Source organism: Hippichthys cyanospilos, chromosome 10, assembly GCF_059441005.1.
Source record: "Hippichthys cyanospilos isolate Australia breed blue-spotted pipefish chromosome 10, RoL_Hcya_1.0, whole genome shotgun sequence".
Classification (NCBI taxonomy): Eukaryota; Metazoa; Chordata; class Actinopteri; order Syngnathiformes; family Syngnathidae; genus Hippichthys; species Hippichthys cyanospilos.
The window spans coordinates 13,771,691-13,797,669 of record NC_142378.1 but is presented as its reverse complement, the minus strand read 5'-3'; the positions used below and the strand labels follow the sequence as shown (position 1 = coordinate 13,797,669).

At 37.5% G+C, this 25,979-nt stretch overlaps 1 protein-coding gene across 2 annotated transcripts in view; it reads right to left on the bottom strand.

Annotated features, from left to right (window-relative positions):
- anos1b (anosmin 1b) overlaps positions 1–22,067 on the bottom strand; it is a 34,636-nt gene extending 12,569 nt beyond the window's left edge. The window contains exons 1-6 of one of the 2 annotated variants that reach the window (XM_088425797.1): positions 21,680–22,067; positions 10,606–10,653; positions 3,839–3,901; positions 3,015–3,222; positions 1,817–2,001; positions 549–678 (exon numbers count right to left, since the gene is read on the bottom strand). In XM_088425797.1, coding sequence (XP_088281923.1) covers positions 549–678; positions 1,817–2,001; positions 3,015–3,222; positions 3,839–3,901; positions 10,606–10,653; positions 21,680–21,856 — 811 coding nt within the window. In that variant the 5' untranslated portion in view covers positions 21,857–22,067. The remainder of the gene's footprint in view (positions 1–548; positions 679–1,816; positions 2,002–3,014; positions 3,223–3,838; positions 3,902–10,605; positions 10,654–21,679) is intronic. The other variant, XM_088425796.1, reaches the window with a different exon arrangement.
- Positions 22,068–25,979: the final 3,912 nt, after the last annotated feature.

Below are 25,979 nucleotides of genomic sequence, written 5' to 3'. Positions count from 1 at the left end.
CCTTTAACCCAACTACCCCAATTAAACACACACACACACACACACACACACATATGCATGCACAAAATTATTATGAAGCCAACATATCAACAGTCAAGACATATCATGTTAAGCCAATTACAGACGCTTATGAGTTATTCTTGCTTCTATTAAATCTTCAAATAAATTTGAGGTTTTGAAATGCGTATTTGGTATGCACCATTACAGTATTTGAAAAGATTTACAATTTCTCACATAAGGACAATTTTTGGCAGAACAACCAGATTCGTACCATTGCATCCCATCAATACACTAAGGAGCCTTTCATTGTCTGAAGGACTACTGTGAGAGAGGTATCAATATTGTTATTTGAGTCTCTGGAAAAAACAAACAAAAAAGTAAATAAAACATTTTTTTTAATATTCACTTAACTGTTCCTTGAAACACACTGGAAGGGCCATTTGCAAGGAGAATTTCATGGAGGAATTTCAATTCTATACTGTGGTTGAAAATTATGAGAGAAAACCAGCAGAGGCAAAAATGTCGTCCTCAGAGAGAACTCGGCTGACCTTTACTGGAGATGTGGTGTTTGCTTGGTGTGGTGAATCCCCTGCTGCCTTGGCTGTTTACTGCCGCCACTCTGAACTGATACCAACGCTGAGGTCTCAGATCTGACAGTAGTGCATCCTCAGAAAGGGTCTAAAAATACAAAACATCAAATATATGAACAATGACATGCAAAGTCTGTGAAATAATTGCTCTTTGCATTTCCAAAAAATGTTTACCTCTAAAATATGTTTCTACAAAGCATGCAATTACATTATACAGTACATTGACGTCAGTGCAAATCAATGCCACCCGAAAATCCTTTATTCGCGAATCTGCTCATTAACTACAACTGGAAGCTGTGACAAAGCAGTTTTAAAAGAAAGAAATGTAGATAAATTAAAAAATGTTTTTAGAGGCTTATTGGATTGGTTTCGCTGGGTTTGATGACAACAAAAAACATTTTAAAAGTCATTGATTGTCCAACTGACTTCTGTTTATGTGGCCAACAGAGGAAAAAAATGGACCACTCTGTCATGAACTTATTGGCAGTTTCTTGTATAAATTAAACAAGCTAGTGTGTTTTGGGGCTGTTTCATTAATCCACCCCGAGTACCCTGAGAAAACCCACACAAGCACAGGGAGAGCATGCCAAGAAAAAGACTAAAACACAACTCATCTCCTCTTTGAGGCAGCTATACTAACTCTGTATCCCTGTGGCCCTTGGTAATAAAGTGTTGTAAAATATAAAAATGAAATTAGCTCATGAAAAGGAATTTCAATAATTAAAAAAAACACAGATGTGCCTGACCACAGGTCAAATATTTACAGATTCACATTGTGTGTAATAGCTAGTTTAGTAACACAATAGCACAACACACAGACAGGAGCCATCATCTATTTAAGTCCATAATGAATGTTCAGTCATTCAGAGTCAGTTGGTGGAACGGCTGTGGCTACCAGTGGTTCCTTTTTAAGCTCAGCTTATTTACCTAACCTCACACAGGCACACTCCCATGCGAATACACAGTACACACACACTCACCCATACATTCACACGAACAGTTTACTTTGGCAGAATGTCAAACAAGCTGGGGAAAAGGTTTAGACAGCGAGGCAGTCGAATGATGAGGTGGAAACTGCCTATCATCTCCAGAGTGAATTATGAGGTAAAGATATGTTGCACAACCTTTTAAAGTTGTTAAACTGTTAAAAAAGCAAAACCTCTGCCAATATCAAATCCTCAAAGGCTGGCCTGGGATGAGAAAAAGACAGTCTCGTGGTTATTTACCATGGCAACAGTGATCCACGGGGACGCATTATCTTCACTGGGGTGAATGCCCGCGTTCCAGCGTGACTGGAGCACGTAAACGACCGGCTCAACGCTGACATTGAACTTCGACACCCACATCACTTTTAACCGACCCACCGAATCTTCCACAAAGCTCATTTCTCTGCGGGGTTTCAGGGGAACGCCTGGAGAAAGAAAACAGTTTTGCTCTGTAAGTACTGCATTCCCACAAATCCAAACAGACATGAGATTACTGCTTTGTAAATTCAAACTAATCAGCTCAAAACACACACACACACACACCCACATATATATATATATATATATATATATATATATATATATATATATATATATATATATATATATATATATATATATATATAGATAGATAGATAGATAGATAGATAGATAGATAGATAGATAGATAGATAGATAGATAGATAGATAGATAGATAGATAGATAGATAGATAGATAGATAGATAGATAGATAGATATAGATATGTAGGAAAAAAATGGATCTACACTTCCAGTGAAAAGGTTGGAAACATCCTCTAATTTAGTGTTTTTTTTATTTCATGAATTGTAAAGAATTACATCATTCACATTATGACCTATTGATAGAAGTATTTGGTAAAATAAAAATGGAATTCAAAACAGAATATGTTTAATAATTTAAATTCTTAAAAGTGGGCACTTTTTGCCAGGAAACAGCTTTGCACATCTTGGTATTTTCTTTGTCATCTTTATGATGTGGATGATGCTTTATGTTCTGGAATGACTTTCATTTCAAACCTAAGCATAATTAATAGTTAATAGCTTGAGAACATTTGAATTTGAAGAGGTTTGCAAACGTTTTACTGGTACTGGAAATTTGATACACCTGCCGGATAACATGTATGAGACACATATTGGACAATGTGGATCAAAACTGAATTCAACTTGATTTGGTATTACAGATTCTGATCTTAAGTACTAATATTAAATTATATTTATTAAATAATCACTTTAAATTATATTAATAGTTGTACAGTCACTCTTTTTCTTTTTTTTATTTTAACCCTAGAACGTGGACAAATAAAAACAAAAACACACAAATAAGGGGGAGTCAAGCCCCATGTCTGATGGTGAAAGATTTCCCTTTCACCATCAGACATGGCTGAGAAGGAGCAATAATATCAAATAAGTTGGGCCTACCTTTGTAAAGACTGGCTGGTGTTTGGCATGTATGTCCACATCCATTGAAGCAACACTTTCTAGGGGACGGACAGTGTCGGTCTAGCGTGCAGCTTTCCACACAGGCGGCCGCAAAACCAGTCGCACGTTGCGGTGGAGGACAGTCACCCTGTCTGGATGACCTAAGAGATGTCAGAAACTCGCTGCTGGTCACACACTCTGTCTGCTTCTGTTGAGAGCATGAGACAGTACTCAAATGAGTAAGCAATGACTGACTAGCGAATGTGTAGAAGTGTGTGTGTGTGTGCGCGTGAAGTTTGTGAATATCTTCATGTGTTTGTGAGTATGTTTGTGATTATTTTGTCCTGTAAATCTAAGAACGCCCTATCGTACTAGTCCGTTTTTGGAAACAAATTCAAATGCAACTAGTTTCAAACAAAGTAATTCTAACTATTAACTCTTCATAATGTGCAGCTGTAAAATAAAAGTCATTCAAGGTCATTAAGTATCATCCACATCATAAAGTTAACTGAGAAAATGTACAAAGCCTTTTTTTTTTAATGATAAAACATGTTCTGTTTCAATTTGCACACTGCCTCCCCAAAAAATCCAGCAATATTTCTTCATAAGGTCAATCACTTAATTATTAGTCTACAATTTAATTTTCAAATAATGAAAAAACATTAAATTTGAGGGTGCCTCCCAACTTTTCATTGTTACTTTAAAACTTTAGGAGGTTCTCTTAAACAGGTCCCCTGCACTATGCTGTGACATACACACACACACACACACACACACACACACACACACACACATAAAACCACATATAGCCCCATCCTTTTTACCTCACAGGACTTCAAAGGAAGCATCTTCTTGGTTTTCCATAGCTCTTTGCATGGTTGTAGGCACTTGAAAAAAAAAAGAAACGTATATTTTTTAATTTCACAAATGATTGAAATCATGAAATTCCCATGAACTTAGCTATTTTAAAAACTAATATTTTGTCAATAATTTTATGTCAAGTAGTTTTCCAGTCCAATTTAAACCATTTAATAACACACTTTACCACTTGCTACTACTTTACTACATCACAGTCACTCAGTGCTCAGGTAACGACCGTTCACGGCTCACCTGTTTTCTAGGTTCGGTCATGTGAAGTTGGAAAGCTAAGCTGTGATTGGCCGTTACCCTCTGAGCACATGTGATGTTGATTTCCATCGATTGAACACGTAATGTAAGCTTTTAAAAGGAGCTCTAGTATTGTGTGAGAAAAAGAATTAAAAACTGCAAATGCTGCAAATGTGCAGAGTTGAGAAGGACAGTATAATAAAATCAAGTGTTGATTCTAGTCCCTCTATGAACAAAAACAGAAGATAGAGAAGATCGTATTTTTTACGGGTTCAAACAACACACAAAAGGTTGACAGAACTGCTGAATGATGGCTCTTTGCAAATCACAACCAGACTACATATAAAAATTTAGGTTTCGGCCCCACTCTCCTCCACCCCCTATCTTACTCTGTATGTCTCCCTCAGCTACCCGGTATTTCTGGCTTTAATTATTCCTTCCATCCCACTGATTTAAGGCGAACAAACAGAACAAAAAGCCATAAAAAGGCTAATTTAAACAACTAAACGTTCACTTCTTGGTGTAGATGGCTTTTCCAACAATTTCAGCTCTTTTATCTAAGATGGTCATTTTTCAATTGACAACTACACACCATTAGGGTTTATCCTTTTTACGTTATTTGTATCAAAGAACCAAAACAAGTCTGCAGGTTTTCAAGTGCTTTCTATTTGGGCTCTAGTAATCCAGAATGCCCTACACCTGGAAATTACAGCCGCTGCCTCAGTACAAATGTTTAAAACCTGACTGAAAGACAAATTTTTATGAACCTGTATTTAGCAGAACTACATGTTGGCCTGTGTTTTTCGTTCTTTTTTTTTTCTGCCCATTCTTCCGACCTGGAGAGGGCGCTAGATCAATTCATCCATCCATTTTCTCTAGGGTCTTACCCTCACTAGGTTTGCTAGCTTGCTGGTGCCTAGCCGGGCTGTCTTTTTGCAGGAAACAGGGGAAACCCTGAAGTGGCTGCCAGCCAATTGAAGGGCACACAGGGACAATCAACAATTCACTCACCAAATCACAGCTAAAGACAATTTAGAGCACTTGTGTCAAACTCCTGTCCTCGAGGGCCGGAATCATGCATATTTTCCAACCTTCTTTGGATCATGATTCAAATGATTAGGGCTCATTTTTAAGTTCCTGTAGAGCTTGCTAATAAGCTAATCATTCGAATCAGGTGGGTTGGGGAGAGAAAACTGGAAAACTTGCAGGATACTGGCCGTAGAGTGTTCAATAGACCCACCACGCATATTTTTGTAATCCGGGAGGAAGCCGGCATGAGGAGAACATGCAAACCACACAAGAAGGCCGGAGCAAGCTGGAATTGAACTTCGATCCTGAATGGAATAGTACACCTAAAAATCTCAATCAAATCGAATAGGGAGACAGAGAAAAAAAATCCCAACTCTACTCTGTAACAGCTGTATTTTTTGTAAAAAATAAAAAAATCGACAAAAAAAAAACAGTCCTGTGAAAACCCTGGCTGAGATGAAGGTGTGAGCCCTGAATTAAGTCTTTTAACTACAAATACAATCCTTGCATTTACCTACGCAGTATCAATTTCTTCAAAGTACTGTATAAAGTATCAAGGTGTCTTCCACACTGTTTAGTCAATAGTATACCACGGAAAGAGGAGACACCTGAGGTTAATGCATTAAGGTTAAACCCACTTTCAGCATGTGCAAAGTATAGACCTCACACTCTCACGTGTCACAAGCAAGCTATAAATCACTAGTGCACATGCCTGTATTTATTTGAGATTCGGAGACTCTTTTGGCCTAGAAGGCAACTTGAAGACTTGTGGATATGGGTGAAAAGTGGACATTTTGTCGCTTAGGTCAGATAATAGGGATGTTGCCATTTAACAATCAACATATTGCGATTGAGATTAATGACTGTGCATAGAGCACTTGTGAATGCAGGCACTGTTTGCAAATGATCTCCTTGGCTTTCAGTAAATTCATCACACACATTGAAACAGACACACACACATACACAAAAGGTTGTTTTTGGATAGCACGGGACAGCACGTTGACATAATGCATTTTCTAGCCCCCATCCTTAACCATCACAACAGATTGGCTAACCCAAAAACTTACACTAACCTCAACCAAAATCAAATTCAAACCTATACTCTTTAAAGGGAGTATGTGTAATTTTTTTGCATGTGTCCGTGGGAGCTTCAGGGGCATTACGGTGAATTCAGTATTACACTCCTCCTCCAGCTGTGGTAGCTATAACAGACATGGCAACCGCCGGAGGACTGCCATCTCCCATGTAATATATTTTAGTGACAACTAGTTCTACGATTATATTTAAAATAAACTGCTGGTCGTTGAGAACACACTTATTTGCAAGTTTTTGACATTTTTAATAATTACATTTATTTCGTTTTAATGAAAAATAGACTAAATCTCACAGTGTCACTTTAAGTGAGTCTTGACCCTCAAAAAAGAAAGTCTTAACTTTGGGGGTCCATCAATATGTTCCCCACAAGTAAAAGAGGACTCCATAAAGACAATTAAAGAAAACAAACAAACAAACAAAAAACTGGATTCGGTTCCCATTATGTGGTAAAAACCAAGGGCACATACACACATGCACAGACGTAACACCTTGTCTCAATACCCTCCACTGACTGTTCTTGATGTTTTATAGCCTCACCTGCCACACTCAGCAAAAGGGAGTGAAGGAATAGGGAGAGGATGGAAGAAGATGTGGTTTTTAACATGGAAGAAAGCAAAAAGGATTGAGTGTTGGTTGAAAAGGAGAGCAGAGATGAAAGGCTAACAGTATAACAGGTCCAGAGGAAATCTGGCACAGATGACCACGTGTGTGCCCTTTATATGTGGTGAGAGCCATGTAAGAATGGTTGTGTGCTTTTGGAAGGATACAGGGAGCACCTCTTGCAGGAGGTCTGGGACTGGTCAACTGGGTCCACAGCAAAGTGGACTGAGTAAGCAAAAGTTTTATTCACATAAGAGCACAGTTACTTTGGAAAAACAGGACTCAAGTAGAAGTTAACAGAAGTCAACCAAATAATTACATGGCTATGAGTAAAAAGTACACTGGGAAAAAAAATCTACTCAAGTAGTGAGTACCTACATTGTAAGTTAACTAAAAAATTGTTTTATTTTTTCAAAAATCTCAAGATTTGAGTCTGTAACTTCAGATATTCCCCAACAATAACACTTCAACTAAAATAATGCATTCAACTTTTATATAACAATAGGTAAATCCAGTGACAAGAAATTGCCTTCTATTAATTTCCTTTTTGTCTTACATTCATGAAAAAACAGTTCGTTTGCAGTCTGTAAAGTATAGAGACTGAAAGTGGGGCCTGCTGCGTTCTGCCTTTTGAGACAAAGAGTTGCATGGTGTTTTTGCCATGCTTCACAAAAATGATTCACATTTAAAATGTGGGTGGACTCTTAGTTGAAACTTTCCTAACTTTCATAAGGTTTCATTAATGCTTTCACTGCAGAAGTCTTTTCGTTCCTCGATAGTGATGTCTAAAAACGGGCGCGTTGCCCATCTTATCGTCTTTGGTAGTCATAGTGGTTTGTCATTTATGTTGCATTTGTATTGGGGTTTTGAGTTTGTATATGCAACAAGTTTGGAAAGGCACCCTGCCACAATGGATTGCTTGCATGATTTGCTTGACAGGATTTTTATACCGGAGGCCCTTCTTCATGCAACCCGGCCACGGAAAGAGCAGTGGCTGGGTATTGGGCCACTGACCTGAATTTGAACCTGCAGTCTGCATGAGGGGAGGTAGCATACCACTACACTACTAGTGTACACTAATGGTCTTTAAGTACAGTTTTCTTTTGCAGCTAAGACCTAAAGAAATAGACTACATTTATTATTATTATTATTATTATTATTATTATTATTAATAATAATAATAATAATATTATTATTATTACAACTATTTAACATACATAAAAATATAGTGAGATGTTATTGGAGCTGATAGGCTGAGTTGGGTATGTGTAATTTCCTCTAGTACCTGCTTGGATATATATATATTTTTTTTTTTTTAAATCTAAAAGTTCTGTTCTTCAGCGTCATCATTGTCTTTAAATTGTGCTTGTGGTCCTCAGAAGGGAAAAACACATATGCTTTATCAAGAAAAACTGTATCAAAACGCGTTTTCGGTATTGCTTGCTGTCTTAAGCAAGCTCGCAAGCTTGTAATTGTTATAGCTTGAAGAAACTATTTGTCAAGTCAACATGCATGTAACTATACTTGCTAGCAGGGGGTGGAGAAGTGACACAGCATCGTTGAGAGCCTGCCTTTACTTCTGTTGTCTTCCATTCAATGCACATAATTTTCTTGGTCATATTCTGATTATTCTTAGTCAATCTCACGATTTTCCAGGGTCAATACTAACAGTATTTATCAGTAGGGAAAATTATGCGACAGACTTTGATTTCATTTTCTCCATCCCCTGCTGGCAAGTATGGTTGTGCGATTGTTGTCTGATCAAATGCTTTCCTCGAGGTATTATAAGCTTACTTTAATATAATTGATGAAACAAAAAACACTTTAGGATGCCTTTTTTTACGAATCATATATTTTTTCCTTATGACTACCATAGGTAGGCTTTAAAACTGCAGAACACAAAAATGCAGTGTATTGCTTTTGTGCATATATGTAAATTACCCAAAAAATTGCCTATAGAGCACCACAATAGTTAAATGGCAGGTCTCACACCTGGTACCCATTATTATTTTTATTGTATTATTTTATTTGGGAGATTTGTCTGTTTGTGAAAAGGCGAGAGGGAGGCCCAGCAAAATTGAATTTGAGTGAGGGCTAGTGAACAGGCTTGGTGAAATCTCAAATGAGTTTTCCCTAGATTTTCTATATGTGACACAAACCATATGTGTTGGTACAACATTTGTCTAGTGCATGTCTTTGATACAGAAAGTCTGTAAATTGATGTAACCAAGGAAGAAATAAAACATGACAGCTCGTGAGATTCATCTTATCAATATCAGCTGTGTCATTATTGCTCCCTTTGTTCCTTTATTCTGTAAAATAGACTACAACCTTTGTAATATGACGTATTTATGTTCCTGAACTAGAACTAATGGCCCCGTGTTTGTGGTGTATTACAGATAAGATTTGATTCATATGTTTCAAAACATGGTACTATTTTGTCCGTCTTCTGGGACTTGTGGTTCATTCAAAAGATCGTGTAGTATGTATAGTGAAGGCCATGGTCATTTGCTCTCGTTCATCAAAAAGTGTTCGATGAACTTCAGCTAATCATTAGTTTGGATTGGGGTCATGCAAATGTTTATTGATTGTTAAGAACCCGGTCAATTGTGTGGGTTCGATTGCGATCTTGCGATGGTAACTCTCCCATTCAGCAATGAGCTACTTAATACTAGAGTTCAGAACACAATGACAATCCCATTCCTAAAATTATATTTGAAAAAAAAAAATCCAATATAAAGCTAATAAATATCCATGATTTTCCCTGTGGTCATCCCTAGGTATTATAGTACGACAATTTGTGTGTATAGTTTTCTTGGAACAATACATGTTGTGTCATGTCTAGATAATAACCCAAATGAAATGTATATTATAAGATTTAGGGACAAAATATAAGAATGGTTTTAATATATATACTAAAAAGATACTAAATTTTCTGTGAACATATCAGTATCAAATGGAAATAAAATGGCCCATGGGCAATACTAAATATTCATTTTAAGTTGTCACTAATAAAGTACAAAATAAGAACATTTTCTGCAGAAGTGCCATGGCAACCAACTTTAGTGGTGTCTATTGAGGCACCGGTGTGCATTGTATGCAGTCGTTGAAATTTTTTAACGACAGCTTCCACTGAGATGTGGTTTTATCCAGCAAATAAGATTGCATGTTGCCCACACTTGATATTGGTTTATGTTGGATTTGCTACATAAAACCCTCTGGAATGATTTATGACTGAATTCTAGCAAATGCAAATACTGTGCGTGACATTTCATCCAATGTGATGCTCTGCATGAGGATCTTCATACAGACTCCATCTTCTTTCTAAGATTTACATCACATTCCATTGAGGGGCAATGATGCAGATATGTAGCGAAGAATGGAAAATGGCAAAAATGAAATATGTCTTCCAGCTGAGAAAGTGATATAAAACCTTGTGAAGCTGAACAGCCAGCACAGACACCGCATCAGTTGGAAAATGTTTCAAAGGATGGTACTGATCTTAAGAAATGATAAAGGTGGACAAAGTTCACAAACAAAAGAAGTATTATTTCATCTATTCAAGCATTCTCGCGTCAAGATGAAAGTATGCTTTATTCACATGTCTTCGCCAAGCAACTCAAGGGTTGCTCAGACAACAAATAACAAAGCAGCCTTAGGAGTTCATTGGACAGAAACACCACCAACATGATGCCTGACTTGAATGACGTTAACTGAGGTTAATTCGGTGTTGTAGGTAAACAACATAGTGTGTACTTACTTGTGCACAGCGTCTGTGGTTTTCACACCAAATCAGGACTTGGTCATTCTAGGGGAAGATGAAAAAGGTATTTCAATGTACAAGGATAAATCAAGCATTTATTTACGATTATGTAGTAATTTTGGAAAAGGTCACGAATGACTATCACTTTTCACCAAGTGCCTGCCAAGTCACACATTTTGCTCTTTTATTACAATATGTCCAAATTCTGTTTGTCTCTCCCTCTTTACACAGTTAGAGCATAACCTGAACCATCAGACAGACACACCTCAACTGTTATGCACCGAGTTCAAAATAAATGCCTGAAGACATGCCAAAGTAGGTGGTCAAATACTCACACTTAGTCGGAGTTATCCTTATGTATGAATGTGTGCATGTGTGTTTATGCGGCTGCCACACCATTAAATCCACTGTGAAAGAGCATACACCTAAAATATACAATAAGCAACTCTAGTTTACAATCTGTAGACCATGATAAGGGTGATGCAATGAAAACATATTTCCATTTTGATACAGAAAACACAAGTGATGCAAGCCTTCTGACATTATCACATTAAAATTGTTTGCCGACTGTTTTTTTTTTTTCCTTCATGGTTTATTGGGATTTGCGCTTCACCAATTTTTATCGTGTATTATTTTTGGTCAACAGGGGAAGACTCCACTTGATATATAAAAGGAGACGGCTTGTACAAATTTTTGTGAATGGCTAAGGCTATATGGGTAAAAAGCAAAAACAAACAAACAAACAAAAACAAAATGAGAGAAATTCAATATTCAAAATTTTCTTTTACATTTTTTTTTCATAGACACTTACACTGCATGCTTTGTCACCTTAATTGTATGAATTCACCATTGATTGTCAAAACACTGACGTGACAAGAACACAGTGTGCATATACTGTTTTCTGTACCTGTCTGTACCCTCGTGTGTTTGCCTCAAGAGAATAAGTGTGTGTGTGTTTGTGCGTGTGCGCACCTGTGTGTATATGTGTGTGTAGGTGTGTCTGACTATGCGCTATGTGGAGGGAGGAGGAATAACGCCAAGCCCAAAACTGGCTCATCTCTCTGGGGAAGTTTACTAAATTCACAAACACACAATACTACACTTCCCTTGAACCACAAATTAAGTGTTATAAAAATATATAAATCCAGGCACACACAGGCATGAAAAATTGTAGAAATCCAGGAACTGTTCAGAAGAGTGTGTTTTCTGAATTTATTGTTGAATACGTTTTTAATATTAGTGTACATAAACTGTGTATTAATATAATATGAGAAATAATACAGAGAACAAGGGGTATCTATTGAACTGTGATAGCTATTGATGATCTTTCTTTCTTTTATATTTTCTAACGTGCTTACAGATGTTCATCAAATCAAAAAGATTTGACCACCTTTATCTGGAGCTCAGTCTTCTTTTTGTCACATAACTGCAAGTATGGTGAATTGACTGCAGCTGTAAATTGGTCACAAATAGAGGAGCAGCATAAATATCTGAAGAAGTAATAAGACTCTCCATAAACCCTTTGCTTTGTAAATTTCGCCTTTGGTTTTAAGTGGCATTCTCTCTCAAAGGTTTTGGACTAAAAAATAAATAAATTTAACAAAGTATCAAACGCTTCGGTAGAGTGTCAGGTGCATATACAAGATGTTTTGAATCCATTCTTGTCTTTGCTAGAAGTTTGCCCTTGGAGGGGATCTGTACTGTAAGACAAATTAAGTCCATAGGTACTCCATTTGATATGTTTCATCTAAATTATTTACACCCATTAACATAAACTGGCAAAAAACTGAATGACTGATTTTATGGCTTTTTTGTCACAGATTCCACAATGGTGTATGTGAATGAGTCACCCACAGTCATGAAAATATTCCTCCATAACATTACAGTAATAGTGTCACTATCCTATTGGACTGCTTTATGATTGGGTTTATGATGGAGCAACTGCTTTTAGTACTTTGGGCTTCAGTTTTAAATTCTTTTCATTTTACAGAATTCCATTGTAGTTGTGCCAGATGAATGTAGTTGACCTTGTATTGGAAAAGCTGTGCTCAGATCTGCGTGCAAAGAATTCTATCAATCCTTTGCTCTGAGATGCTCAATCAGGATGACATGAACGCCTGTGGTTTAATCTGAAACTGTCTACTTGTCTTTGGAATGATCTATGACAAATGTCATAACGCAGTCCATTTTTCCTGACTGTTCCTGATCCAACTAAAGACTGTGTCCCAATCTATCCACCTCTCTCTCCCTGTCTTTAGTGCATATTATAGATCCACGATGCGTCCATCCGACCTTGACTTTACATCAACTCCTGAAAAAAGAACTCCAAAGTGGTTGAGCTTCATCACAATCAAATATTGTGGATATTTTATTCGGAAGTCAATGAAGAGGAAAGTTAAACATACAAAACATCCATTCTTTGCATCTTTTAGCACTGGTCCTTTACTCCTTTACTCACTATCCAATTGTGGTAGGATATTTTCTTTTCCAAGTCAACTCCCAAAGTAATACAGAGTGTTTCATAAATCTGTGACCATGTCTCCTAGTTGTGGTCACCGAGTACTACTGTTGATTTAAATCTGTTGGCCGCCAATGCAGCACACTACCACCTAAAAATTATAACTGAGTTTATTGCTTTAATACAAAGTCATTGAGAATATAATGCATTTTAGTTCAGGAGAAAGAATGGCAGAGACATTCACACGTAGCATGACGTCACCCTGCAATTGTTCACCACAGCACGCACATCAGCTCTCACGTCAGGTATAACATTTGAAAAAATTGTTTCTTAAACCTTAACATCATACAAAAAAACCCCACAAAACTGTTGCATATTTGCATCTGCAGTTAACTTTCTTTACTATCGACCAGTCGACCATGATTGATGCATTGAGTACCCCTGCCATAATGATATGCAGATGACACGTACGTCTATTGGCAAACTAAATGAAACTATAAATTCAATTACATATTCTTGCATGTTGAGAATATTGAGAATATTATTTTTTTTAAACAACTGAACTCAGATAAAGCCAAAGAAGTAATTCTGGGTTCTCGTGATCCTTAGAACAAATTTACTTGTGGTAGAGCTGCTATAGATTGCTTTGTGTTTGCCTCAAACATCACATCATTTATGTAAGATGCACAACTGTTATTTTACCACTAGCTGGTGCTGAAAACATAGTGCATACTTTAGAACTCTTGGCCAGATGTGTTTGAACTGTTTTAGCAGCTTGCTCTAGTAAGGCATTAGTGAAAAGTAGCATTAATGAAAATGTAAGACATTTTCATTTTCCATGTACACAGAAGTATGCATGTCAAATTTGACCATGGCTCAAAGTATCTTCATAATAAGTGTCTACATCAGATCTTTTCCCAATGTAGTAATAGTCTGGTCAAAATTAAATTGATACTAACTTACTTAATGTTGCAGAAGGGAAAAGTGTAGCGAGGTGTGTGTAGGTACATGATTTTACATGTGCAGATCTCACTGCAACGTCAAGGTATTCGCTGACCTTTTTATAACTTCTGGTTCTTATATTTATTATAGTATGTATTTTTCTGATGCTCTTTTTTATGGGGCTCTCCTCCCGATTTATTTTGTTTCAAGATTCTACTTCAAAGTTCCCCAATGCATGTTTCTGTGGGAACTTGTGCAGAACAGCATGTGCAGTTTTACAATTTCAAGATTTCCACCAATACCACCATCTTCCTTTATATAAGACACTGGTAAAGCTCAATTTCATTTAAGTAGACAATAGGCAAGTTATCGAGTATGCCTTGGTGCAAACAACCTTGGAGCACCTGCACCAAAGATTTATTTTTTTTCATTTTTAAATATTTTCAAGTTTTTGTGTATTTTGAGAAACTTCATTTAAGGCTAGACTACTGACATTTAGGGTATGTTTTTGATTAAAATTAATGACAATAATGTATATAAATAAAGTCAAATTTGACCCTAACAGTATGTAAGGGTTGATTTAAAAATGGTGAACACGCATTCACACAGAGATATGCACAGAATGGCAATGTGTGATTTTAATCATAAAGCTAAGATTGATTTATACTACTACTACTACGTAGAACGGTAGTCCACAGCAGAGTTAATCATAGACATGCCATAACATAACTACATGGCCACCCATAACTACTGGAAAAACTAAGAATCACTCACGTCATGGCATTGCATTTTTATATCCAAAAGGAATTACTCAGCACAGAAGTCCCAGAATGACAGCAAAACACCAACATTTAGGGTACAAACAAGCTCACATCAGGGGTCCGGGTGTCTGAAGATGTCTGCTGTAGAAATATGTTGCTATAGTAATAACAGCATCCTTCCTTAAAGCGTCACGGTGCTGCCAAATTAGCAGATTTTTTTTATTTATTTTTTTAATTTCCATATTTTTTAAATTAGGTCCTGGAACTTGCTCAGGTATGTTGTCAAACAGATATTACAATTTCCCATGCTAAGTAGTGAGCCACAGCAATGCCATTTGCAAAAATAAACTCAAGAACACCCTGCGTTTGAAGTCTGCAAAGAAAAGTATGGACAATGTATTATTTTCATGCTATTTTTTAATTATTTGGCAACTGACAAAAGAAAACAGCACTATTGCTCCTGATGGTCTTTAAACTAAAGGTTGCAGCCAGCACTTGGGCCTAGTCTCAAATACAGCAATAGGTAAATTTACAACAGCAGCTGTTAAAGAAAATAAATGACTGAAGCAACTTTTTTTGTAGTAAATCAAACTTCTGATTTGCCACAGTAGCACTATGTATCCAAATCTAAAAAAAAAAAAAAAAACGTACACAGACGTGTGATTTTGCAGGTTTTTACATTCTAAGAATCTTTTGCATTGATCAGCACTCAAGAAGAACTGTCGGTCTTATTCATTTTCAAATAGGTTATTGGGCTCTTTCTTAACAACGTGTGTCCCACTGAGTTGCAAACGTTTGCGAGTGTTTACAAGGGAAGCGGATGCTGATTTTTCATCAGGTCACAACGATTTTCAATGAAAGTTTAATGGTTGCAAACTGTTTTTCTTGTCACAAGGAAGTAATGAATGTTCATAAGCCCTTGGCTACAGGAAAAACTGATGCAAAGCATTGAACCTATTGGCAAACATCAGGATAATGTCTTAGCAATCTTAATCGACCTTGGACCAAAGAAAAAACAAGTCAACATCTTCTAGACCAGGAATGGGCAAACGACAGCCCGGGGGCCATGGGTGGCCCGTTAAGCGTTTTAATTCGTCCTGCCGAAGAAATCAATCAGGAGGGGAGCGATTATGTTAATATCCTGAAGGATAGTGGAATTATCAGGACTTTAAAAAAATAACTGTTAGCAATTGAAAAAAAAAAAGTATTTTGTGTCATTTTCAGTTACAGGAAAAGTCATTCCAATAAATGTCTAAATACATGGGACTTGAATGACACTGTTGTAACACTTTTGTTAATTTTGTATTGAAATTCAAACATGTTTTCTAGATATCCTGCATTATGTTCTCTTATGAGGTGGATTATCAAAACTCTCCAACTTCTCCTGGTCCAGCTCTTTTTCCAAATTTTAGAGCCCTTCGCAGCCCTCGACTCTAAATTTACATACATTTTATATACTGTACATTTCTTTATGAGCCAGTGACACAAGAGACCAAAATAACTGACTCGATCAACAGAAAAACTTACAATAATGGTCATTCTTACAAAGTTGATGATCAGGAGTGTCCGCATTAAACTTCTAACAACCTGATAGAAACAGCAGACATAAAAACACAGAGGGTGCACTCTTTAACATATGTACATTCATCATGCACAAGTACAGCTGTGGACATGCTTCAGTGTTTGAAACAAGACTGAGATATAAATCATGCTTGGACCAGATGCATCAATAAAATGTGTGTGTGCTCGAGACAAGGGTACATGTGGGTGTTGCGGTTACTGTTTGTGGTGAGGTGCAGTAGAAAGTCTATTTAATATGAGGCATTAAGTCTGCTAATCAGTCCCAGATGACCAGAGGCAAACACTGCCGTGCCGTGTGGGAGTGAGTGCGCACAAACGGTTGGAAATGTATCATGACTAACTTCCACTCACCAGCACATACACACGTTCTTCCCAAAAAGCTCAAGTTGAGGTCTAATCTTTCCCGACAGAAGCCCTTAATTACTCTATATGTGTGTGTGCTTTGGTGCTTGGTTTTTGCAGGGCCACATTCTGATGTGCAAAACAAAACAACAATAAGATCCAATAAGTACTTCACTGGAATAGAATTTGAAAGTTGCACATTTCACACTATAGAGCAACGGAGTCACAACAAATAAAGACGCCAAATTGCTTCCAGGGAATCGTTTCCAAAGGACAGAAAAAGATAAACGCCTACAGAATTTCATTGAATTGTGTGTCAAATATTAATGTCATAAATAGCGGGAAAAAAAATATTATGTTATGTTAAAAGTGTTTGTTTTTTCTGTTTTTTCATATTAGCTTAATTCAGTCCTGCTCAAATAGTGGGCCGGGCTCCCTGTGGGGGCTTGAGGTTATGCAGGGAGTTTGCGGATGACCCCAAGAAAAAGGATTTGTTTTTGCCATGCAAACTGTAAATGCAATCAAATAATGATTGGCATCAGTTTTGTTTGTTTTTATTTCAGGAATTTTGAAGAACTTGGTTACTTTTTTTCTGTTTTATACTAAGCTGTAACCTATAAACCTAACATATGAACACGGTAAAAAGGAGCGTATTCACCACAATCACAATCACCACAATTTCTTTTCTCTGTTCATCCCTCATTCACCCAATCATATGGCAGGGAGGCCTACCACTTCTTTATTGTGCTATTTTAAACTTGCTATAGTCAGCTGTGAGTATACATATGTTTAGCTAGGCACAAAGGCGATTGAAGTTCATATGAAACATTCATTATTTTGGTGGCTATAGTTCTAACTCAGATGTAAGACACCTGGCTCCCTTAAACCCTGCCTTTTAGCATGTGACTACCGTGCCCCTTTCTTGGCATTGTCCCAGTGGACTGCTGACTCCCAGGAGACTGTGGACATGTGTGTATTCTGAATGTTACTCTTTACTGGAAAAAAAAGTCTTCCAACATGGAAGGAAATAGTATTCTAACATGGTTAAAAAACACCATTAGATTGAATTTGCAAAGTAAGTAAACATAATGTCTTGGTGCACTAAAAATTATGAAGTTCTTGAATATGACATTTTTTAAGCACCCGTGCATATGCTTATGCACTGAATATGCCAGGCTATCACCACTGTTTCCAACAGCTACAGGGCCAGGAAAATGCACCAAAGCAAAGCAAGGCACGGAGAGCTCACACTTATCAAACAACCCAGACAGGAGTCAAACATGTCCAAGTGTTGTATGAAAGTCTTCTTTCCATTACCTGCCTGTTCTCTTAACCAGTCAGTGGCCTAAGATATGTGTAGCCCTATCCTTGAGAGACTTACCACTTCAGTTGGCAACCCAATGGAAAGACGAGAGACACAGATATAGATAGACTGACATATAGACAAAGGCACCTGTCTGTGGGTCTACCTGTCCGTGGCTCCAGTTATAGCACTATTCAACATGTCTTCTTGCCTGACTGAGCCTGGTCCAGTGCAACCTGACCTTGCTGTTGTTTTCGGTCTTTTTCAGAGCATGACTGGGTGATGGAATGACCACTGGTCTGATTACCTACCGCAGACAAAGTGGCCCTCACAGACACATATATAAGTATACAAGAATGTTCTGCCTTAAAACAGGCAGTTTATTCAGTAATACTGGCTCTCGGCCTTGGCGCGGCCCATCCAGCCATCAGCACCACAGACCTTTGAGTGTTTCACACAGTCTAATCTACTGCATATGAAAAAAGATCCAGCTATGCAGGCAAGGTTGATGTTTTTTTTGTAGGAGTTACAGTTAGCGTACATCAAATTTGGAATTGTGACATACAAACATATATGTGAGCAGACAAATGGGATAAAATTAAGCTATGACACCATACCAGAAAAAGTATTGGAAAACCCAGGCTGAAAGAGAGGTGCTGGGTGTTGGGATTCACATTCTATTGGCTAGACTCTAGCCACACACACTTGAGTGAACCACAAACATAGGGTTCACCAACATGAAGCCAGAGGAAGAATGTGTGTTTGAGTCAGTATGTGGTGACAGAGGAGGATGAGAACATTTTTTCTTCTGCTATTGTTAGAGTTTCTGGTGATGTTATCAAAAGTCATTTTCTTTCGAATGTTATGGTCATTAAATTGATGAATTCCTTCACGGTAAGGCTTCCTCACAAATCAATTACTATGTCATCTGGCGTGCTACAAAAGATTCAGTGAGAGATAATGCTCGCCAAGGATTGTTTCCTTTGTTGATCAGTTTGAGATCACGTCTTGAAAAAATAAAAAATCACATGTTCAAGCACTTCATTCCTCTTTATTGCTTACTAAAGCTGTCACTATTGAATATTTTTTTAAAATCTGTTATCCTATTCAATTGAATAATTGAGAAATCGAGAACCCTCAAGTGCTCCCCAAAATAAAGTTTTTTTTTTTTAAATATATTTATTTCTAAAATGTTTTTAAATATTTTACTAAGGTTGAATTTAACACTTATTGTTTATTATCTTCTACACATATGAGTTATTAGATGCCAACAACATTTTCCTGTGCTAAATAGCTAGCAATTGCGATTAGCGTTAGCATCCTACCTACTACCATTTAAGGTCAACAAACACTAATTACCATTTAATTCGCAGTTACATAATGCTATATACATTACACATGTAATAGGGTCTTTAAAGTCTCTTACAGATGATGTTTCAACAATAGTCCATGAGTAAACTAGAGTAGGGCTGCCTGTTTGCTACAATTAGGTCAATTACTTCCTGTTAGTGTTCTTCTTCTGCTGCTGTTTCTTCTTCTTCTAGACAAGCAGACAGGGCCTATTTCATGCTAGACTGCTCCCTCTGAGTTAAACACCTAAAAGAACGGCTACAGACAAAGTACTGCTGTAATTGAATATATTTTTTCACTCTTGTTAAATGTTCCCAAACTTCTGAATTTGGGGGGGAGCGTCCATATCTGTAGCCATTATTGCAACACTGTGTGCGCCTTCAAGAACGGTGGCACAAATATGTTTCAGGTGGAGCTTCCAGGCATTTTTTTTTCAGTTTTCCCCCTTTCTTAGTCATCAACCCAACTTGGTCAACTTTTATTCGCAGCCCTATTGTTTACCAGCCCAGTAAACATAGTGCCTCAAAGGAAGCTGAGAGGTTAAAGTGCCAGATCTAAAACCACACCCTAATTCTCACAATTCTACTTTCCTATGCTTTCCTACATAATTCAGTAATGAGGATTATTTTGAGAATTGAGACTGCACACACTGCTGCATCATAATTTACACATTATCTAGTCACCACCCTCAGATGTGGGGCAGTAAATATAATATATACTTAACGTGTTACTCAAATGTCATATATCTTCACAATTGCAGTTAATAATGTAGCACTATATCACTCTTGGTAGAATATAAAATAAAGCTCAGCACTGGGGATTTTGCATAACATGAACATCACGCTATTTCCATAGCGGAATATTTGAGGGCAGCGGATGGATAAATGCACACACTCAGAACTCAGACACCCAAGTAAAATGACAGGAAAGGATAAACACAGAGTATATAGAAAACGTGGCATGATTTCACACAGCCGTGAACAGTTTGTTTCACAGTGAACCACAGAGTTCAGCTGACAAACAGTAAACAAAGTTCTGGAAGCCTTGTGGCATATTGTTAGCTTTAGAACATTGCAGACAAAGTGAGGAAATCCTGGTGGCGAAAGCACATTATAGGCCTCAGCTAAAAACAGCAAACAAATTCACACAGGCAGCCTTACTATAGCTGTTTCATGTTGGGCATCTGACTACTGCACTCCACTTCATAAAGTGTTCCCTTTCTCACACCTCCATTCCAGAGACCCCAGTATACACACACTCACACACACACACACACACACACACACACACGCATGCACACGCATTCACACACACCCGCACACACCTTACTGTAAGAGAATTCATCTAGGTTGAGGGGCCACTCACATTACCCATGGCACAGGTGGTGAGAGTCTTTTCTGAACGGGGGTGGCTCTGACCAAACCATATTTTTTTACGTCAACATCTGCCCCCACCCTACCATTAAAGCCATCAGGGCTGAACTTTGTGGTTAATGACTTTCCCACCCACTACACACCATGCCCATGTTGAAGCTGTTAGCGATAAGTGGCTTTTTCAAACTTGGTAATGTCCTTCTGTCCCTGTTAATCTAGCATTCCACACAACAAAGGGTGCAGTACATGAGACAGATATTTAAGAAAGGCGTCCCAATTTGTCAACTACAAACAAAATAATAATCATAAATAAACAAATAACACCTCTAAAAACTGCATGGTCATTAATTGTACAAGATGATAATAAAAACATTACAGTGAAATAACATTAGAAGCAAAGAACTGATTCGGTATATGCAACAGATTATAAAACATAAATACTACTAATCAATATTAAACTTGTAACTATGATTTTTACAATCTACCATGTTCACCTGTCATCAGGTCTTCCATAAGTGTCCAAAGGAAAAGTTGATAATTAATCTGCTCAATTTGAGATCTCAGAATTAGGGTACAACAACAAACATGCTAGCTATGTTATGCACAGTCTTACAGGCATCAATCATGTTATTCTTTCTCAACAAATGCTTGTTTTAATCAAATTAAATAAATAATCAACACATAACAAGAGGTAGGCATTTAAGAATATGATCGTCTTTCTGTTTGTCCTTTACCTGGGTGGAAATAAATAAATAGATAGATAGATAGATAGATAGATAGATAGATAGATAGATAGATAGATAGATAGATAGATAGATAGATAGATAGATAGATAGATAGATAGATAGATAGATAGATAGATAGATAGATAGATAGATAGATAGATAGATAGATAGATAGATAGAAAAACGAGATAGACTAACTTGTGTAAAAGTGAAACATAGCTCTATTACCCACTAACCTGAGAGTGTCTGAATGTAGCAGTAATTTGGGTCATGTGCAAGGTGAGACACCTGGAGGTACATCTGGCGCTGTTCATCTTCTCCTCAACATCCTCCTGCTCCGCCGAACTCTTACGAGCGCGCGTCACTGCGAGGACCGCGCACAAGACCACCAGGACGGCTCCACGAACTGACATGACACCGGTTAAAATTCAAGAGTAATCAAATTGATAGTCGAAAGTCTGCTTCGTATCCAGCTCTGCCAGCTGCCGTTATCTCTTTGGGTCCTCAGTGGTTAGTGCCTGCCAGTGCCAGCAAGCTGAGAGGGAGTGGAACGGATCCGCGAGGACACGCCCACCATTGGGGCAAGTGCAGCCCCCGAGGTTTTAAGGTTACTACTTTAAGGCGCACCTGCTCGATAAAAGCATACCATCTGTGATTATAAAATACAGCACAGTCAGAGCGACACATTTAACAGCATTCGAACGATGGCAGGGTTAGGCGCTTTAAGGTGGAGTTTTCAATGAGAGCAGGTGGAGCCCTGTATGACACCTCGCTTGGTTAAACTTCGGCCATTCACACAAACTTGCCCAAAATCAATGATGAATCATTGTTTTCGATAATCGATTAATCAATGAGTCACCTACTTTTATTTTAACATTCTCCAAAACATAATTTAAATTTTTAAAAATGTGTTGTAGTTTTTTCTATCCGATGTCAATGAATCCACAAGGGCGCTCTGCTTCAAATGAATAGTTTATCTTATTGAAACAAGTACAACACGTGTGCCTTCGTTTGCAGAATATATGCTACATAAAACTTACATCAGATCTTACAGTTTACAGCAGTGCTTCTCAATTATAATTTGCAGTCCCCCAAGGAAACGGTTTACCTTTGTTTGTCACCCCCTTCCCGCCCCGCCCCGCCCATTCACTGTGCCGACTATAAATAAGATTATGCATAACAATTGTATGAGTATACCTAAAACTTTTTAACATCAAGAAAAGAAAGAAACAATGTAAATACACTTGCAACAACCACAGACTTCACTATTAATACTGAAGTCTGCGCAACAAATCCAAACTCCTTTTACAGGTTAGTCTAAAAACGAAGGCCCCACTATTTAAGAAGGACAAAAAAAAAAAAAACTATTGGAGAGGATCAAATATAGATACAGGCGCAAAAAGACATTCATCGTAAGTTGCACTTCTACAAAGTGCAATTAATATTATTTTGGACTATTCACAACCACAGTAAAAGTTAAAAAGATTTGAACTTGAAATAAAATGACCACATGCTCAAATTTGCATGTTACACATGCTGCATATGTCTCACTTTTTCATGCTAAACTCCAGGTTTGAAGTTGGAGCATAACTCATTTCTTGTAAGCAGTAATTCTTTTCCATGACATTTTTTTCACTTACTATTATAAATAGCCAATTTCAGACTGGAAAATGTATACATTCCTAAAATATATACACAATATGTCCAAGTAGTGATTTATAAAAAAAAAAAAAAAAAAAAAAAAACCTGCACCCTGTTGAAGGAGAATAATAAGAATGTCCCTGGCATAGGATAAAACATCACGAGAGACCATTCAAGACAGAAACAGTCAATTCTTTCACATTGGCAGGCTTTTGGTCCAGACCTATTAACACTTTTCCTGTGGTGGAAGAAGTATTCAGATCATTGACTTTAACAACGCTCATAATAATGCTGTCTTGGTCCCTTGGACTGTTAGGTTAATGTTATATGAGGTACTATTAATCAGAAGCATCAGTGTGTTACTGCTGGGTAAGGTGCTTTGAAGTATATATGTATTTCTTTTTATTTTTTTAGGTTTACATCCAGGGTCACTAAATAAAAATCGCAAAGCTTTCAGGATGATTGATGAACTAGTTTTCATTTTCCCCCTTCTTACTACTTGATATTTAAAAATAGAAACAGTATAAATTATTTTGATGCATGAAGCATGATTTGTTGGACACAGTGTGAGGCAAACCCATAAACTGCTATTGGTATTACACAGAAAAATACCTTTTGCACACCACCACGTTTTATTAGTTAGTGGTTTATCTTTTGTATTTCAAATGCTGTTAATTATAATCATGTTTGTGTATAAGAATGCATATAAGAATGGGTGCACTGAAACTTATCCCATTCCACTTTGGGTGAGAGGCTGGGTAAACCCTGAACTTGATTGTTCAAAAAGGTACTAACATTTAGATAATACTTCAGTGGCGAGGATTTTTATTAGTTCCCTTTTGTTTCTTTTTAAAAATAAAAGGTGTTAGTGAACACTTACCCTCACAAGGGTCACTGGTGTGCTGGGGCCTATCCCAGCTGTCTTTGGGCAGCAAGCAAGGGTACACCCTGAACTGATTGCCAGCTAATCGCAGGGCACCGAAAGAAGAACAACCAGCAACATTCATGAGCACACCTAAGGACAATTTAGAGTTTCCGATTTGCACCTACAATGCATGCTTTTGTAATGTGGAGAGAAGTAAACCCATGCAGGCACAGGAAAAACATGCAAACTCCAGACCAAATCAAGAAGCGAACCCAAGACCTCTGCACTCTGAGGCACATATGCTAACCTGCTCTCTCACTATGCCACATTTTATTTATCTATTTATTTAATTATTTTGATTTATTTAACATTTAAATGTGACGTTTACTGTAGCTGTTTTCTGTGTGAGAGATGGTACTGAAGGAAATACATTCTCAAATGATGACAACAAAGTTTCTTCTGCAAAGTCAAGAATTTAATAGACACCGCAAATTACAGATTGTGCAGGTGGACAAAAATTTTGCCTCATGTTTTATAAAAGATGAAATGTGAAATTTGATGTGTCTTGCATGCCATTATTTTATAATATCTTCTCCATATCCCTCCTCTGACTCACTCAGTTCATATTTTGAAACAATATACTGGACCGCTACACATACAGTAATTGACCGTTATCCAAATGCCCAAAGGGTTATTGTCATATTTTGTTTAAACATAGTACTTAGATTTCTGACTAAAGCATTAGTGGCACCAAAACTCTTCCCCACACATACTTACAAAATTACACACACACACACACACACACACACACACACACACACACACACACACACACACACACACACACACACGCACGCACGCACGCACACGCACGGGCGTGTGATCATTCACATCCACGCAAGTAAAGCATTTGCTGTCTGTCCAAGTTTGCTCGTTGATTGAAGCCAAATGTTGTTGAATTAACTTGAAAGAGGGTGACGTTTCAACAAGAGTGTGAGACAAAAAGGATGGCCAGATAGAAAGGGACTGGACCAGAAAGATTGTTGGCATATTAACAGAGCTGATGCATGCTTTTTTTTTTGGGAAATATTTGATTCTGTAAATAGGTTGGGATGTGAACAAGGGCAAAATTTAGCATCATCGTTTCTCACCCAGACAATAAAATAATTCAGACCATATTAATGCCAAAAAACAGCCTTGCAAACTGAGATGTGTTAGGAAGTGAAATGTGCGTTATTTAGTTTTGTACAGTGGTTCTTCTTCACGGGAGACTCGTCAAAAAAAGTTCTTTACAATAATATGTTCAATGCAGTCTCACCTTTTAAACACGGCATTCTGATTCTTTTTCCATTTGTTGAATTAGAATCAAGAGGCAAAATCTAGTTGTTTTTGTTAATCTCAGAAGGTGTCCTTTTGCTAATTGGTGCCGAATAAAAGTGACATCATAGTTGCTCCGGTTCAAGTAACGACCAATCACAGCTCACATGTTTCCTGACCTTTGACATATGACATTTGCAAGTGTAGCTGCGATTGGTCGTTATCTGAGTCATGAGTAACTGTGATGTATTGCTCAGTTGACAAGTGGCAAAATGACCCCCCCCCCATAGAAAAAAAAAAAACAGGTGGAATTTGCTGCTTAATGCATATTTAACAAACGTAATATTAATCAGGATAATGGGGCCACAACTAATACACTATTGTAGAGCACGTTTTTGACTTGATGTCCCCTTTAACGTCTGTCAGGCAGTACCACAGCACTCACTTGGAACAAGTTCAAAAGTATGCATAGCTTCTGCTATTGTTGTATAGCTGTTGTATAGTGTGCAAGAGCAAAACAACTGAAATAGAAGGTTAAAAAAAAAAAAAATCAGTGACAGCCATAATGAGGCAGCAGCTGGATTTGCTAAAATCCAATCTTACAAATCCAACTTAACTTAAAAAATTACAAGTGTAGCAAGAAAAGAGTAGGTCTACAGTTGCACGGCCAGGAGGCTGCATTGTTCCTCACAGTTTCAACAATGGACCAGGCT